This window comes from Bombina bombina, chromosome 4, assembly GCF_027579735.1.
Source record: "Bombina bombina isolate aBomBom1 chromosome 4, aBomBom1.pri, whole genome shotgun sequence".
Lineage (NCBI taxonomy): Eukaryota > Metazoa > Chordata > Amphibia > Anura > Bombinatoridae > Bombina > Bombina bombina.
Window position 1 is genome coordinate 1,041,498,434 of NC_069502.1, and position 17,070 is coordinate 1,041,515,503.

Below are 17,070 nucleotides of genomic sequence, written 5' to 3' on the forward strand. Positions count from 1 at the left end.
TAGGTAAGGTAGATGGCGGTGGGGTAGGGGCTCACTTTAGGGGGTAGGTAAGGTAGATGGCGGCGGGGTAGGAGCTCACTTTAGGGGGGTAGGTAAGGTAGATGGCGGCGTGGTAGGGGCTCACTTTAGGGGGTAGGTAAGGTAGATGGCGGCGGGGTAGGGGCTCACATTAGGGGGTTATAGATTTAATATAGCTGGCGGCGGGGTCCGGGAGCGGCGGTTTAGGGGTTAATAACTTTATTAGGTGGCGGCGGGGTCCGGGAGCGGCGGTTTAGGGGTTTATACATTTTTTATTGTTAGGATAGTGAGGGGGGATAGCGGATAGAGGGTTAGACGTGTCGGGCTATGTTTGGGAGGCGTGTTAAACAGTATGGGTGATTTTATAACTTAGTCAGGTTTTGTAGGCGCTGGCAGTTTCTAAAGTGCCGTAAGTCACTGGCGACTCCAGAAATTTGTGCTTACGCAGATTTCTGGACATCGCTGGTTTGTCAGACTTACGGCACTTTAGCCTCTGACGGCACCGTATATGGGATAGCTCGAGTTGCGAGCTGAAACTACGGGCGGCGGGGGTTCCCTCGCTTGCGCTGCAAACTACGATCTTTATCGGATCGCGCCCCTGAGATCTTACTAGAAGATTTAAAGGACCAGTCAATACAGTAGATTTGCATAATCAACAAATGCATGATAAGAAGACAATACAATAACACTTAGTCTGAATCAAATGAGAAGTAGATTTTTGTTAAATAAATTGCAAAGTTATGTCTATTTCCACTCCCCCTGTATCATGTGACAGCCATCAGCCAATAACAAATGCATATACGTATATGCTGTGAATTCTTGCACATGCTCAGTAGGGGTTGGTGACTCAAAAAGTGTAAATATAAAAAGACTGTACACATTTTGTTAATGGAAGTAAATTGGAAAGTTGTTTAAAATTGCATGCTGTATCTAAATCATGAATTTTAATTTTGACTTGAGTGTCCCTTTAACTGGCCAGACGAGATTTGCTTAGATATTTTACAAATTATTTCTCAACCTCAAAAATGCATTCATTTTAAAATATAAACTTAAAAAAAAGTTAATTCAATTTATTTTAAACTTTTCTTGGATGCATGCGCATTTCGGTAAACAAAGTAATGCCAAAAATATTGTCTTTAGTTAGTTGTGATTATTATTTTATATTAAAATATTAGGCTATGTTTTTATGTGGTATGGAATACTGGATGGTTATAAGAAATAAACTGTTACAAGTGTACATCAAAGTGAATTATTGGCTTTGAGTTCTCACTCTTTTATCCAAAAAATGTTTTCAGGAAGTCTTATTTTTTTTTTACAGCACAGAAGAGCTCTGCCAGATAATATATCTCACAAAATACTGCCCCTTTTATGTATAAAATAAGCTAAAATAAGTTCAGCTACTGAAGTCTGTTCTATTTTCAATAACAGTCATGAGATTTGGAGGTCTTCAGTTTTAAGCATGGCTTACTGACAAGGGGAAAGAAAATCACGTCCAATGCAAGTTCTCATGGGAAATAACCAGCTTCTCTCCAGGGTGAACATTTTATTAACTGGTTTTTTTCTGTTGTTTATACACATAATTTTATAAAACTACTTTCCTAAAGCTTTGAAGAAAAAAAATTCTATATTTTATGTGCATTTTAGCATAGTTTTCTTGTGATTGTAATATAAAATAAATATGCACAGTAAAAGAATCTTGCAACATACTTTAATTATTTACCCCCCCCCCTTTCATGAAATGCCAATCTAAGAATTGTTTTCTAATTCTCAGAACTGAAAATGCGCCCTGCAGATGTCTCAAGTCTAACACTGCTACATATCCCTGTCCCTAAATGGCCTTAGCAGATAACAGATTTCTAACCTATGCACTTTTTGCTAACATAATGACCCTGGCTAGCCTTTTCTACTCCAGTAACAAGTCCAAATTGACTCCTCCTTATAAGGCAAATGGAGGTGAAGTTTGGATGTTAAAAATCAATTGCAGCAAACAAGCTATTCGTTTTTTAAAAGTTTTAAACTTGGCTGATATTTTATCGAGAGACAATAGAAATAGCTTGTTATAATTGTAAGCTGTTTAATGTCTCTTTAATACCAAAAATCCACCAACATCTCAATATTTAAAGGGAAATTATCTTCTGACATTGTTAGATGTGCAGATAAAGTGTGGCAAGTACATATGTTAACAGTTATTTGAACTGTGTAATTTATATATACTTTTAATTTTGTGACTAATTCCTTAATGTTTATGCATTTCCTGTGAGACTACAGCAACCTCCTAACTAAGCGCAACTGGGCAGAATTGTTCGCTGCTATAAAAACGTAACAGTCTCATATGCACCACCAACAAGTCCTGGCAATATATGTTATATTATATTCTATTTTAATTTATCCCAGGTTAGCCTAAATAATTTATTAAATGCATCACACATCAAACAATACTCAAACAATTTCAGGCGTATAAAGATAAATAATACTTTCATCCAACAGTTCAAAATGAATCTGCCCTAATGTTACTGTTTTTCAAAGATGGCTCACTTTCCAATCTTTCCAATTTTGTCTTGACACGCAGAGCCAGAGAGCATAGTTAACATCTTATTTAAAGGGAAAATAAAGTCAACATTAAACTTTCATGGTTCAGATAGACTATATGATTTTAAACAACTCTCAGGTTACTTCTATTATCAAATTTGCCTTATTCTTTTAGTATTCTTTGATGAAGAAAAAACCAAGGTAGGCTCAGCAGTAGTAATGCACCCATACTACACCCATATGCCTTTTGCTATTGGTTCACAAAATATCTTCAGCTAGCTCCCAGTAGTGCATTGCTGCTCCTAATCCTATACAGTGGCCGACACTATAACATTTGCAGGTCTAGACGTGATTTTCTAAACCAACACTGGCAGGGCCAGCCCTTGTGGAATTCTATAGTGTCTGTCCTTGTGAGTGGTGAGATGTCTCCCATACAAATAATGCGCGCTCTCTGCTAGGTAAAAGTTCACAATGCAGGGCGAAGTACAGAGGGGGAAACTGGCGGGTTTTAAAAATGGAATATTACTCTTAAAACAAATCAAATAAAGCTTTTTCTCAGTGCACTGTACATTAAATTTGCTGTAATTTTTATATGTGTAGGTTTTCCTTTTAGAATAATTAGTGTTTTGAGCATTTTGTTTATAGAATTCCACTAGGATTTGAGAGAAAATGACATATACGCCCATGGAACATCCATGTTCAGCCCCTTTTTACGAAAAAACAACAATTACGCTTAGTATTTTGTACTTCTAACTATGAATTTCTTTGTGGTTTTTTCATATCTAGTGTACTCAAAGAGACATTCAACACAACATTTTTCTTTCATGATTCAGATAGAGAATATAATTTTGAAAAGATTTCCAATTTACTTCTATTCTCGCATTTGCTTTGTTCTCATTTTATTCTTTGTTGGATAGATATCTAGATAGGTAGCGTGCACATGCCTGAAGCACTACATGACAGAAAATAGTGCTCTTTCTAATGTATAACATTGTGAGAAAACTGCTACCATATAGTACTGCAGACTCGTGCACACACCTGAACTTACCTTCATGTTTTTCAACAAAAGATAACAAGAAAACAAAAGAAATTTGATAATAAAAGTGTATTGGAAAGTTGTTTCAAATGCTATCTGAATAACGTAAGAAAACATTTGGGTTTTATGTCCCTTTAAATTACAATTTACGCTATTCATATTTAATACGATTTATTCCTGTGTAATTTACATACAAATCTCTTAAATTTTTTATAAAATGCGATTTTTGATGCCCCTTAACAATAAAAGATTTTCTTGCGTATTTTGTTTGAATTGTTCAATTATTAGTTTTGTATGATTATTAAATTATGAATTTAATTGTGCACTTTTGTAATGTGTCCTCCCCATACACAAATGTAATATACGCCCCTAAGCGAAACTCTTATAGAATTTCACCAGCCCAGAGAACTTTATAGAACCAGGCCCCTAGAGAAAAAAGCGATTTTGATAATAATAATAATAAAATTGGAAAATTGTTTAAAATTGCATGCTCTGTTGGAATCATGGAAGTTTAAATTTATTTTTTATTGTCCCTTTAATTAAAATGCAAATGTATTTTTTGGTCCTGCATGTCAATATGGAAAGTGAGCCCTCTTGAAAAAACAGTAATATTAAAGGGACATTATACAATAGATTTTTCTTTGCAGAAATGTTTTGTAGATTATCCATTTATATAGCTCATCTGGGAGTGTTTTTTGTAAAAATGTATAGTTTTGCATATTTTTTAATAACATTGTGCTGACTCCTAACCAAGCCCCAATGTTTTATATGTATACTGATGTCTACAGATTCCTGCAGCTCCTGTTTGTATAATCGGTCTTTTCATATTCAGGGGAGGGGGGAGGGCCTGCTGTTCCTGTTTTCTCAGCCCCATTCATTGGGTGTCCCAGCCTAACCTCATCAACAGTGCTAAACTGGGAGCTTCTAAGCAAGTTTTAAAAAGGTTTTATACTGGATATTAAGATCAGTATCTGGGCATATTCTTCTTTTACATGCAGTTAATTGAAAATTGATGTATAATGTCTCTTTAACCCCTTAATGACCGGACCATTTTTCAATTTTCTTACCCTTAATGACAATGGCTATTTTTACATTTCTGCAGTGTTTGTGTTTAGCTGTAATTTTCCTCTTACTCATTTACTGTACCCACACATATTATATACCGTTTTTCTCGCCATTAAATGGACTTTCTAAAGATACCATTATTTTCATCATATCTTATAATTTACTAAAAAAAAAATAATAAAATATGAGGAAAAAATGGAAAAAAACACACTTTTTCTAACTTTGACCCCCAAAATCTGTTACACATCTACAATCACCAAAAAACACCCATACTAAATAGTTTCTAAATTTTGTCCTGAGTTTAGAAATACCCAATGTTTACATGTTCTTAGCTTTTTTTGCAAGTTATAGGGCCATAAATACAAGTAGCACTTCGCTATTTCCAAACCACTTTTTTTCAAAATTAGCGCTAGTTACATTGGAACCCTGATATCTGTCAGGAATACCTGAATATCCCTTGACATGTATATATTTTTTGTTAGAAGACAACCCAAAGTATTGATCTAGGCACATTTTGGTATATTTTATTCCACCATTTCACCGCCAAATGCGAGCAAATAAAAAAAAAACTTTACATTTTTCACAATTTTAGGTTTCTCACTGAAATTATTTACAAACAGCTTGTGCTATTATGGCACAAATTGTTGTATAAGCTTCTTTGGGATCCCCTTTGTTCAGAAATAGCAGACTTATATGGCTTTGGCATTGCTTTTTTGTAATTAGAAGGCCGCTAAATGCTGCTGCGCACCACACGTAAATTATGCCCAGCAGTGAAGGGGTTAATTAGGTAGGTTGTAGGGAGCTTGCAGGGTTAATTTTAGCTTTAGGGTAGAGATCAGCCTCCCACCTGACACATCCCACCCCCTGATCCCTCCCAAACAGCTCTCTTCCCTCCCCCACCCCACAAATGTCCCCGCCATCTTAAGTACTGGCAGAAAGTCTGCCAGTACTAAATAAAAGGAGTTTTTTTTTTTTTTTTTATAAAAAAAATAAAATATTTTAGCTGTGATGGACTCCTGCCTTAGCCCCAACCTCCATGATCCCCCCCCCCCAGCTCTCTAACCCTCTCCCCTATCTAATTGCGGCCATCTTGGGTACTGGCAGCTGTCTGCCAGTACCCAATTTGCACAAAAACATATAAGTATTTTCTGCTTTTTTTCTTTTTTGGGGGGTTTTCTGTAGTGTAGCAGCCCCCCACAATACCCCTACCCCCCTCCCCCTCCCAGATCCTTTTATATGATTATCATTAAGGGGTTAAGGCATATTAGTTTTGAACTGATATATGGATGTATTATTTATATGAGATTATGATTAAACTAAATTAAACATTTTACAATAATTTCATTAAGTATGAATATGTCAGATTTACTTTTTCTTTTTTTCAGAAAATGCCCAACAAATTAAAGGACCAGTAAATAATACAGTAGAGTTGCATAATCAACAGATGTATGCTAACAAGACAATGCAATAGCACTTAGTCTGAATTTCAAATCAGAAGTAGATTTTTTTTTACAAATTTCAGTCATGTCTATTTCCACTCCTCCTGTATCATGTGACAGCCATTAGCCAATCACAAATGCATATATGTCTATTCTGTGAAGTTTTGCACATGCTCAGTAGTAGATGATGACTCAAAAAGTGTAAATATAAAAAGTTTGTGTACATTTTGTTAATGGAAGTAAATGGGAAAGTTGTTTAAAATTGCATGCGCTATCTGAATCATTCAAGTTTGATTTTGACTTGAGTTTCCCTTTAATTATATGCTTAAATGATGTCCAGTGAACTGATACTTAATATACCACATATTGTGGAAAATGGCGAGAAAACGCTTAAGAGTTTTATAACTTTTAGTTTCATACAATATATATTTTTTAGGTAGCAATTAAGAAAAAATATTCAACTAATTGCTGTGATATTATTTAATGTCATAAGTGAATGTAATAGATATCAGAATGTCAATATAACATGGTGGGTCATCATCCAATATTACCAACTGATGAACAACATGACTGCATGAATAATAATACAATGTGCGTACTTATTCTAGTATAAGAAAACAATATGAAGAGCAACAACAAAAACTCTTGCTTATTATATAGATCTCTTTTCACCCAACCTGACACCCATCCATTTTGATTAAAGGAACAGTCTAGTCAAAATTAAACTTTCATGATTCAGACAGAGCATGCAATTTCAAACAACTTTCTAATTTACTCCTATTATCAATTTTTATTTGTTCTCTTGGTATCTTTATCTAAAAAAGCAGGAATGTAAGCATAGGAGCCAGACCATTTTTGGTTCAGGACTTGGGTAGCACTTTCTGATTGGTTTCTAAATGTAGCCAGCAATCAGCAAGCGCTACCCAGGTGCTGAACCAAAAATAGTCCGGCTCCTAAACTTACATTCAAATAAAGATTCCAAGAGAACAAAGAAAATGTGATAATAGGAGTAAATTAGAAAGTTAGTTAAAATTTTCAGCTCTATCTGGATCATGAAAGTTTAATTTTGACTAGACTATCCCTTTAATAAGCTAAGTAACATTTTGAAGAACTTATGATCACATAGGAATGAATGAACATATAGGCATTTTTATTAAACATAATATAGTAATATTTGATTTAAACAGATCACATTAAAAAAGACACACAACTTTCAAATGTTTCACATAGTCTTTAAAATTAGTCTTTAAAACCAATTTTTAAAACTGAATAACAATATTTCTAATGTGTTATTTTTAAATTGAGTATTACATTCAATACTCAAAAAGTTACAGTTAGGTTTACAGAACAGCAAGATTTTTTTTTGTAACGTTACATTCATTTTTAAGACATATTTGAACCATATAATTCAATCTTGGAAAACAGCAAAAGCACAAACTAATAAAGGGCACAGAACATTGGATTAGCCACTTCCAAATATCACTGAAAAAAAAAAGAAATTAGTACCAGCCTCAATTTTTTTTAAAAAAAGGGACATTTATTGCTTCATATCAGGGTCCAGATAAAAAAACAGCAGTTTTGCAAAACAAAGTTTTGAGCCTACAATCAGCACTTAAAAGGATATTAAATACAAAATAAATGCCATTCAAAGAAAAGATTTGTCTGAGAATATCATGTAGATATATTTTTTAAAGTTTCATTGGTTGTTTAAATAGAGACAAAATAAGTGTAAAGTTTTAGTGTCTATGAAACAATGGGAGCTGCCATGTTGTAACTAGGTTACCTTCTCTGCTGTGACCAATTAGAGACGGTTATAAATAGGTCACTATAGTGTGCAGCCAATGGCTGTGTGGAATTTAACAGTGTCCTGCGTTTCCAATTCTAACAGGAACTGAAATGCTCACAATTTTATAATGGAATTACAGGAAAAGGGGACAAAAGAAATAATGAATTATATTGTATTTTTTTTATATATATATGATTTATAATTTTATATTATTATCTCAAAGTGTTACTTAGGGTAAATTGTTGGCATTAATTAATTAATTAAAACATTGTTTTTTTCCTGGACCTTGATATGGAGCAATAAAGGTCCTGTTTTAAAAAAAAATTAAGGCTGGAACCAATTTCTTTTTTCAGTGATTTATGAACCATATATTAAGTGAAATATAAAGTATCCTTTTCAAATGCAATATATATATATATACAGACTCACTCACAAGCAGTAGCAGAAAAAACTTTTGTAAACTTGAACAGTTTTACTACCTAAGGTTTTCTTATTCTAGTTGGATACTTAATTTTAAAATTTCAAGCACAGTACAAATATTGTAAAGATATAACAGCCTATTTGTTTTGTTTCCTATTATTTAAAAAGTAATATTTGATAAAAGGAAATACATAAATAATCTATTTATCTATCTATTGTATATATATATATATATATATATATATATATATATATATAGAGAGAGAGAGAGAGAGAGAGAGAGAGAGAGAGAGAGAGAGATAGATAGATAGATAGATAGATAGATAGATAGACACAGAACATATATAACCGTGAAAACAACTTACTTCTTAACAGGAATTTTTCCTTCTTGATTAACTTGAAGTTTAAACTTGGTATATCTAAAGAAAACCAAAACAGCAGGATTAGTTTAGCAATATTTGATTAAATATAAGCTGCTATAGCAACCGAATAAAGTATATTGGGACGCTGTATTTCCAAATGAGGATAGGTAGAAAAGAGTCTGATTATGGTCAAATATTGTAAATGATATTAGTTTACACACAGATTGTTATGGAAAATAATGATGGTAACAGTTGCTACCTAATATACACATATTCTCACACATACATTTAGACTATGCCTTCTATACGGTTCATATTCCTACTGTTCAATATTACTTTTTGTGGTTTCATTCATTTTAAGGTTAATGTTAAAGGTACATCCTAGAGGAAAAATAAAATGTTCTATTTCCTTAGTATATTTCATTTTTACACAAAGTCCTTACTTTTTCTATAATTTACTTATCAGCTGGTCCTGAGTGAAAATATGGGTGAGCCAATCTGCGCCAGTAGTCACATGACCCAGTTGAAGATATAGTGAATGGAATTGACTTCTATTATCAATTTTCTTTGTTCTCTTGGTATCTTTTTTTGAAAAGCAGTAAGTAAAGAAGTAAGCTCAGGAGCGTGCACGTGTCTGGAACAATATAGTTTGCAAGAATGTTACCTATTTGCAAGATCACTATATGGCAGCATTATTTCCTGCCATGTACTGCTCCAGACACCTATCTCTTCAACAAAGAATATTATGGGAATGAAGCAAAATTGATAGCTGTAGTAAATTGGAAACTTTTTTGAAAAATTGTATAGTCTCTCTGAATCACAATTTATTTTTTTTGGTTTAATATCCCTTTAAACTCCATGGTGTTTGTATTAGCCTTTTCTGACACATACAAATTAGTTTTTCAGTTTATTTGTCTTCAGGCCAATATGATTAGTTTGCAAGAAAAACACATTATGAAAAAATGATATTATTTTAGCTTTTATTTATATTTTTGTATAGCTTGACAAAAATTACAGTTTTCAAATATATAAATTAATCACTAAAACCAACAATCTAAAAACACCAAAACATAAGTAGCATTTTTTTTTCTCTCGTTAATTTCTCTTTTTTTCCAACTTTGGTTTTGCCAGAATGATTGAAGGCCCCAAGAAGGTTTTATTGATTTTGTTTTGTGCTTAATGAAAAATCAACATTATCTAATGAATTGTTATTATCTGGATTGAGAAAAGGAAAATAGGGAAATAATATCTTTTCTAGAGCAAACACCATTAGGAGGTTTGTCTATTTTACCTGCTGGAGATAATAAATTGTTTAACAATAGCTGATTTACCTTTATTTTGGCATTTAAAATAGCTGATTTTAACTGTGGTATGCCTCCTTATACTAAACATTTTTACACTTAAATACTGACTATAGAAAAGCTTTGTAAACATAGCCAACGGCGGGGTTAAGAGAGAAAAGTAATACAATGTTAATTTTCAATTGTTCTCTCTAAGTATTGGGCTTTGGTATACAGACAAGGATAATATAAAGAAGCATGCGTGTATGTGCCTACGTTGGGTTCAAAGTTAAAACAGCAATTGTATTAAAGTGTGGTATTTACTGTATAACTTCAATATTAACTAATATTTTATTGATATTGATCATTTTATTGCTGACTGAGAATTGAATCTTACAACGTTTTTCTACGCTATACGTTCAGATATATATTTCTTCTGTATTTGTATTTTTGTGTTCTCAATAAAAATAATAAAAATAAAAAAAAAAGAAGCATGTGTGTGTACACAAAGTGATGAAACAAGGAAATCTGTTTTTCCTGCAAGCTCAACCCATTTTAAATGTTGTTTGTGGTTTCAAAGAACAAAAACAGCTACTTCATACACAAAAATAAATATAAGGAAACAATTTCTCATACATTTTATACAGCTGGTATAACAAGTAATTAGAAACACATTAACCCCTTAAGACTTTTGGACGTAGATCTACGTCATGCGGTACATAGCCCATTGTACTGTATAACATAGATCTATGTCTGACATGCTGGAAGCCCAAGCAGTCTCGGTTTTAGAGTGACAACAGAGACTTGCTGTTCCTGAGCTTCCAGCATCTGCCTTCATATTGTAACAAAGCTACTATATAAAGGCAGATTCCGAGATTGTTACAGTGACACAGTCTAACAGAGCTTAATCGGTGCTCTGCTACCATATGAAGGCAGATTACAAGATCGTTACAGACAGTTATATGGTCTTTGTCACTGTCTGTAATGATCTCCATTGGTGCCTGTGCTAGGGAAGGTGGGAGGTGGGTGTGCGGCCCAGTGGTAGAGGGGGGGAGCAAAAGAGGAGGTAGTGGGAGGGACCCTATGCTACAGAGAAAACATTTGAAGGGAGAGGGAGGGATGGGGAAAAGGGTAATCACTGGGAGGGGGACCTCTGCACTACAGAAAAAATAATAATAAATAAATTAATAAAATAATAAAAAATACTTAGAAACTTGGTACTGGCAGAAAACAGCCAGTATCTAAATTGGTGGAGACAATTAGGAGAGGGAAAGTTATAGAGTGGTTTGTGAGAGATCAGGGAGATGGAAGGGTAAGGGGGGATCCTACAAATCAGAAAAAATAAATAAAAATTATGTAATAATTAAAAAAAATTTTTTTAAAAAGGGACATTCCGTACGAGTAGCAAGATGTTCCTTATCAAAATTAATGGAGTCTACAGGAAAGGGAAACTTTTCTGTGTAGGGTGAAGTTAGCAGTGAGCAGTGGGTAAACTTTAAAAATGAAATCCTGCAGCCAAAGATTTGAGAGAAAATTTCATACATGCCAATGGAATTCTAATGCTCAGCTCATTTTATGAAAAAAAACAACAATTATACTTTATATTTTTTACTTATATGTATGAAATTTTATGTGTTTCTTGCACATCCAGTGTACTTAAAATTACGCTGTGCATATATAATAAGATTTATTCCTGTGTAATGTACATACAAAAGTTATTTGTAAAATAGGTTTTTCGGTGAGCAACTTTGTTACAATGTTTGATGCACCTTAACAATACAATTTTCTTACTGTTTATTTTTGTTTGAAAGGTTAAATTATTTGTTTTGTATGATTTTTAAATTCTGAATTTAAAAGTGCACTTTTGTAATGTATGCATCTCCTTCACATATGAAGGCAGTTTACGACCTTAAGGGAGACACCAGGAAAATGGTACTGCTGAGAATTCGTATAGAATCTCACCAGCCCACAGAGCATTAGATAATTGGCCCCAAAGGTGGTGGCGACTGGCGAGAAGTATGTGTGGGGTGGGGGGGATTGAGAGCTGTTTGGGAAGGAGGTGGGATGTGTCAGGTGGGAGGGTAATAAGTTAATTACAATACTTTGATCCGTATCAGCTAACTAATTAACCCCTTCACTGCCGTGTGGTGAAGTGTGGTGTATCTGCAATTAGCGGCCTTCAAATTAACAAAAACATGCATGCCTGCTATTTCTGAACAAAGGGGTTCTTAGAAGCGTTTACATATATAAGTGCTATGGTCCATAATTAGTATGTAAGCAATTTCAGTGAGAAAGAAGTTTGTGAAAAAGGTAACAATTAGTTTTTTATATATATATATATATATATATATATATGATTGCATTTGGTGGAGAAATGGTGGCATGAAATATACCAAAATGGGCATAGATCAATACCTTGGGTTGTCTACTTAAACTAAAAATAATAATAATATATATTTATATATATATATATATATATATATATATATGTACAGTATCTCACACAAGTAAGTACACCCCTCACATATATGTAAATATTTTATTATATCTTTTCATGTGACAACACTGAATAAATGACACTTTGCTACAATGTAAAGTAGTGAGTGTACAGCCTGTATAACAGTGTAAATTTGCTGTGCTCTCAAAATAACTCAACACACAGCCATTAATGTATAAACCATTGGCAACAAAAGTGAGTACACCCCTAAGTGGAAATGTCCAAATTGGGCCCAAAGTGTCAATATTTTGTGCGGCCACCATTATTTTCAAGCACTGCCTTAACCCTCTTGGGCATGGAGTTCACCAGAGCTTCACAGGTTGCCACTGGAGTCCTCTTCCACTCCTCCATGATGACATCATGGAGCTGGTGGATGTTAGAGACCTTGCACTTCCTCACCTTCTGTTTGAGGATTCCCCACAGATGCTCAATAGAGTTTAGGTCTGGAGACATGCTTGGCCAGTACATCACCGTTACCCTCAACTTCTTTAGCAAGGCAGTGGTCGTCTTGGAGGTGTGTTTGGGGTCGGTATCCTGTTGGAATTCTTCCCTGCAGCCCAGTCTCCGAAGGGAGGGGATCATGCTCTGCTTCAGTATGTCACAGTACATGTTGGCATTCATGGTTCCCTCAATGAACTGTAGCTCCCCAGTGCCGGCAGCACTAATGCAGGCCCAGACCATGACACTACCACCACCATGCTTGACTGTAGGCAAGACACACTTGTCTTTGTACTCCTCACCTGGTTGCCACCACACATGCTTGACACCATCTGAACTAAATTAGTTTATCTTGGTCTCATCAGACCACAGGACATGGTTCCAGTAACCTATGTCCTTAGTCTGCTTGTCTTCAGCAAACTGTTTGCGGGCTTTCTTGTGCATCATCTTTAGAAGAGGCTTCCTTTTGGGACGACAGCCATGCAGACCAATTTGATGCAGTGTGCAGCGTATGGTCTGAGCAAATGTACACTGTTATACAGGCTGTACACTTACTACTTTACATTGTAGCAAAGTGTCATTTCTCCAGTGTTGTCACATGAAAAGATATAATAAAATATTTACAAAAATGTGAGGGGTGTACTCACTTTTGTGAGATACTATATATATATATATATATATATATATATATATATATATATATATACAGGGAGTGCAGAATTATTAGGCAAGTTGTATTTTTGAGGATTAATTTTATTATTGAACAACAACCATGTTCTCAATGAACCCAAAAAACTCATTAATATCAAAGCTGAATAGTTTTGGAAGTAGTTTTTAGTTTGTTTTTAGTTATAGCTATTTTAGGGGGATATCTGTGTGTGCAGGTGACTATTACTGTGCATAATTATTAGGCAACTTAACAAAAAACAAATATATACCCATTTCAATTATTTATTTTTACCAGTGAAACCAATATAACATCTCAACATTCACAAATATACATTTCTGACATTCAAAAACAAAACAAAAACAAATCAGTGACCAATATAGCCACCTTTCTTTGCAAGGACACTCAAAAGCCTGCCATCCATGGATTCTGTCAGTGTTTTGATCTGTTCACCATCAACATTGCGTGCAGCAGCAACCACAGCTTCCCAGACACTGTTCAGAGAGGTGTACTGTTTTCCCTCCTTGTAAATCTCACATTTGATGATGGACCACAGGTTCTCAATGGGGTTCAGATCAGGTGAACAAGGAGGCCATGTCATTAGATTTTCTTCTTTTATACCCTTTCTTGCCAGCCACGCTGTGGAGTACTTGGACGCGTGTGATGGAGCATTGTCCTGCATGAAAATCATGTTTTTCTTGAAGGATGCAGACTTCTTCCTGTACCACTGCTTGAAGAAGGTGTCTTCCAGAAACTGGCAGTAGGACTGGGAGTTGAGCTTGACTTCATCCTCAACCCGAAAAGGCCCCACAAGCTCATCTTTGATGATACCAGCCCAAACCAGTACTCCACCTCCACCTTGCTGGCGTCTGAGTCGGACTGGAGCTCTCTGCCCTTTACCAATCCAGCCACGGGCCCATCCATCTGGCCCATCAAGACTCACTCTCATTTCATCAGTCCATAAAACCTTAGAAAAATCAGTCTTGAGATATTTCTTGGCCCAGTCTTGACGTTTCAGCTTGTGTGTCTTGTTCAGTGGTGGTCGTCTTTCAGCCTTTCTTACATTGGCCATGTCTCTGAGTATTGCACACCTTGTGCTTTTGGGCACTCCAGTGATGTTGCAGCTCTGAAATATGGCCAAACTGGTGGCAAGTGGCATCTTGGCAGCTGCACGCTTGACTTTTCTCAGTTCATGGGCAGTTATTTTGCGCCTTGGTTTTTCCACACGCTTCTTGCGACCCTGTTGACTATTTTGAATGAAACGCTTGATTGTTCGATGATCACGCTTCAGAAGCTTTGCAATTTTAAGAGTGCTGCATCCCTCTGCAAGATATCTCACTATTTTTGACTTTTCTGAGCCTGTCAAGTCCTTCTTTTGACCCATTTTGCCAAAGGAAAGGAAGTTGCCTAATAATTATGCACACCTGATATAGGGTGTTGATGTCATTAGACCACACCCCTTCTCATTACAGAGATGCACATCACCTAATATGCTTAATTGGTAGTAGGCTTTCGAGCCTATACAGCTTGGAGTAAGACAACATGCATAAAGAGGATGATGTGGTCAAAATACTAATTTGCCTAATAATTCTGCACTCCCTGTATATATATAGCTATATGGAAAAAAAAAACAAGGCTATATTTCTGTTTAAATGGCGTGATAGCAAAAATGCTGAAAATTCTCTGGTATTTTGGGCAAGTTTTCTCTGAAATTCCTGGTAGTGAAGGGGTTAAAGGGATGGTAAATTTTACCATGTAAGACCATCCATTATTGTTTATCAATAGATGTTGTTGATAGTCGCTAACTTATAATTTTATTTTCTAATCGTCTAATAAACTTGAAACTTACATTTTTGTTATTTCATGCCTAAGCTCCGCCCCTTTATACTTCCTGTATAATTTCTTTTTTCCAATATCGTCTCCACCCCCTCTATTATCATGATGTGTTCGTGTTCTATTTTTCTATGTCATAATACATATTATATTAGTTTTATATCCTTTATTGCGGTTTTTATTACAGTTAAATTGATTACAATAAATCTAATTACGCTTGGCTCGCATCCAATAATTATAAACAATACTTACAAAACAATCTTGCTAATTATGTGGTCCGTGTATAAGCTTTTTGCGATGAACTGGGGGCATGTGTGTCTTCATAATTGTACTGCGCATATGCAACTCATGAAAAAAAACAAGAAGCCATGGCTTTGATTGGTTGAGGAAAAAACGTCACAGAATAGAAAAAAAATGCTCTTTGTGTCGGGGCTGACGGGGGACAACACAGTAAATTAGTGTAAATATATATTTGAATATAGTAATTGGTTAAATATAAAAATTTGATGAATTACAGTCCTATTATTTTTACATTTTACTTATAATAGCGATTGGCATAGAGCATTGAATTTACCATCCCTTTAAGGGAAAAACAGTATACATACATACAGTATATACACATATATACACAAATATGCACATTTTTATTTTTTAAATGTTTTACTGTGCTCTTACTGTAAATATTTTATATTCCAATGTTCTTCACTTAGAAGAAAGTGTTCTTTGTATTTTAATATATATATATATATATATATATATATATATATATATTTATTTATTTATTTATATATATTTAAAAAAAATAAAAATAAAAATATATTTACAAATAAAAATAAACATTTTCTTCTATGTGAGAAACACTGGAAGGTAAAATATGCATAACTACCTTCGGGTTTAGCACAGTAGGTCTAATGTGTGTCAAGTTAGCACACAAGCGATAAGTGTGATTTTTTTTTAGCAACATGCTCTATTGAAGTCTATGGGAAGTAGAAGTTAATGCGTTCACAATATCCAAAGTCCTCAAGTTAGCGCGCATCGGGTTTTCTTGCACGCTAACGTTTTACTTTCAACTTGGAATAAAACAAAATAAAATCTTTTACCCTGACACTTGTAATCTGGCCCAAAATGTATTAAAATAATAGTGGAGCCAAAGGTTAAAAAAAATGTTTTAACAGAGATTGAACCAATGGTGCAAACAACAAAAATATGTAGTGAAGGAAACGTGTATAATTTAATTTCTGGTTTGCAAATACAAAAATACTCCATATAAAATTAATTTTAATTTTGGGAATTTTTTTAATCTTAAACTGGCTTAGATTCACTAGGGACCAGTGCAATAAGCAAATAGGAGAATCAGCATTCCTATAGAGGACATAAATTGGCATGAAAAAATATTTTATGATTGTATAAACCTTCAATCTAGTCAAACACAAGTTTCAGTTAAGAATCTTTGATTTAGAGGGTGATATAATTAAGGGAAAAAAAATATTTGCTTACATTTTAACTTAGATTAAACAAAAAACAAACTACATATGTTATTGTCATTAAATTATATGACAAACTGCAAGATGACATTTTTTCAAAGTTCCCTCCCTAAAGAGAAAATATATCAAAATATAATTACAGAGACATAAACAGCATAAAAAGTATATGGTGATAATACATAAATATCTATTTGGAGGGAAACTAAAATAATACAC

General features: G+C 34.3%; 1 protein-coding gene across 2 annotated transcripts in view; it reads right to left on the bottom strand.

Annotated features, from left to right (window-relative positions):
- Nucleotides 1-17,070, bottom strand: part of PLCB1 (phospholipase C beta 1) — a 1,466,985-nt gene that overhangs the window by 704,036 nt on the left and 745,879 nt on the right. For both annotated transcript variants that reach the window (XM_053712164.1, XM_053712163.1), the window contains exon 6: nt 8,659-8,712. In XM_053712164.1, the coding sequence (XP_053568139.1) occupies nt 8,659-8,712 (54 nt within the window). The remainder of the gene's footprint in view (nt 1-8,658; nt 8,713-17,070) is intronic.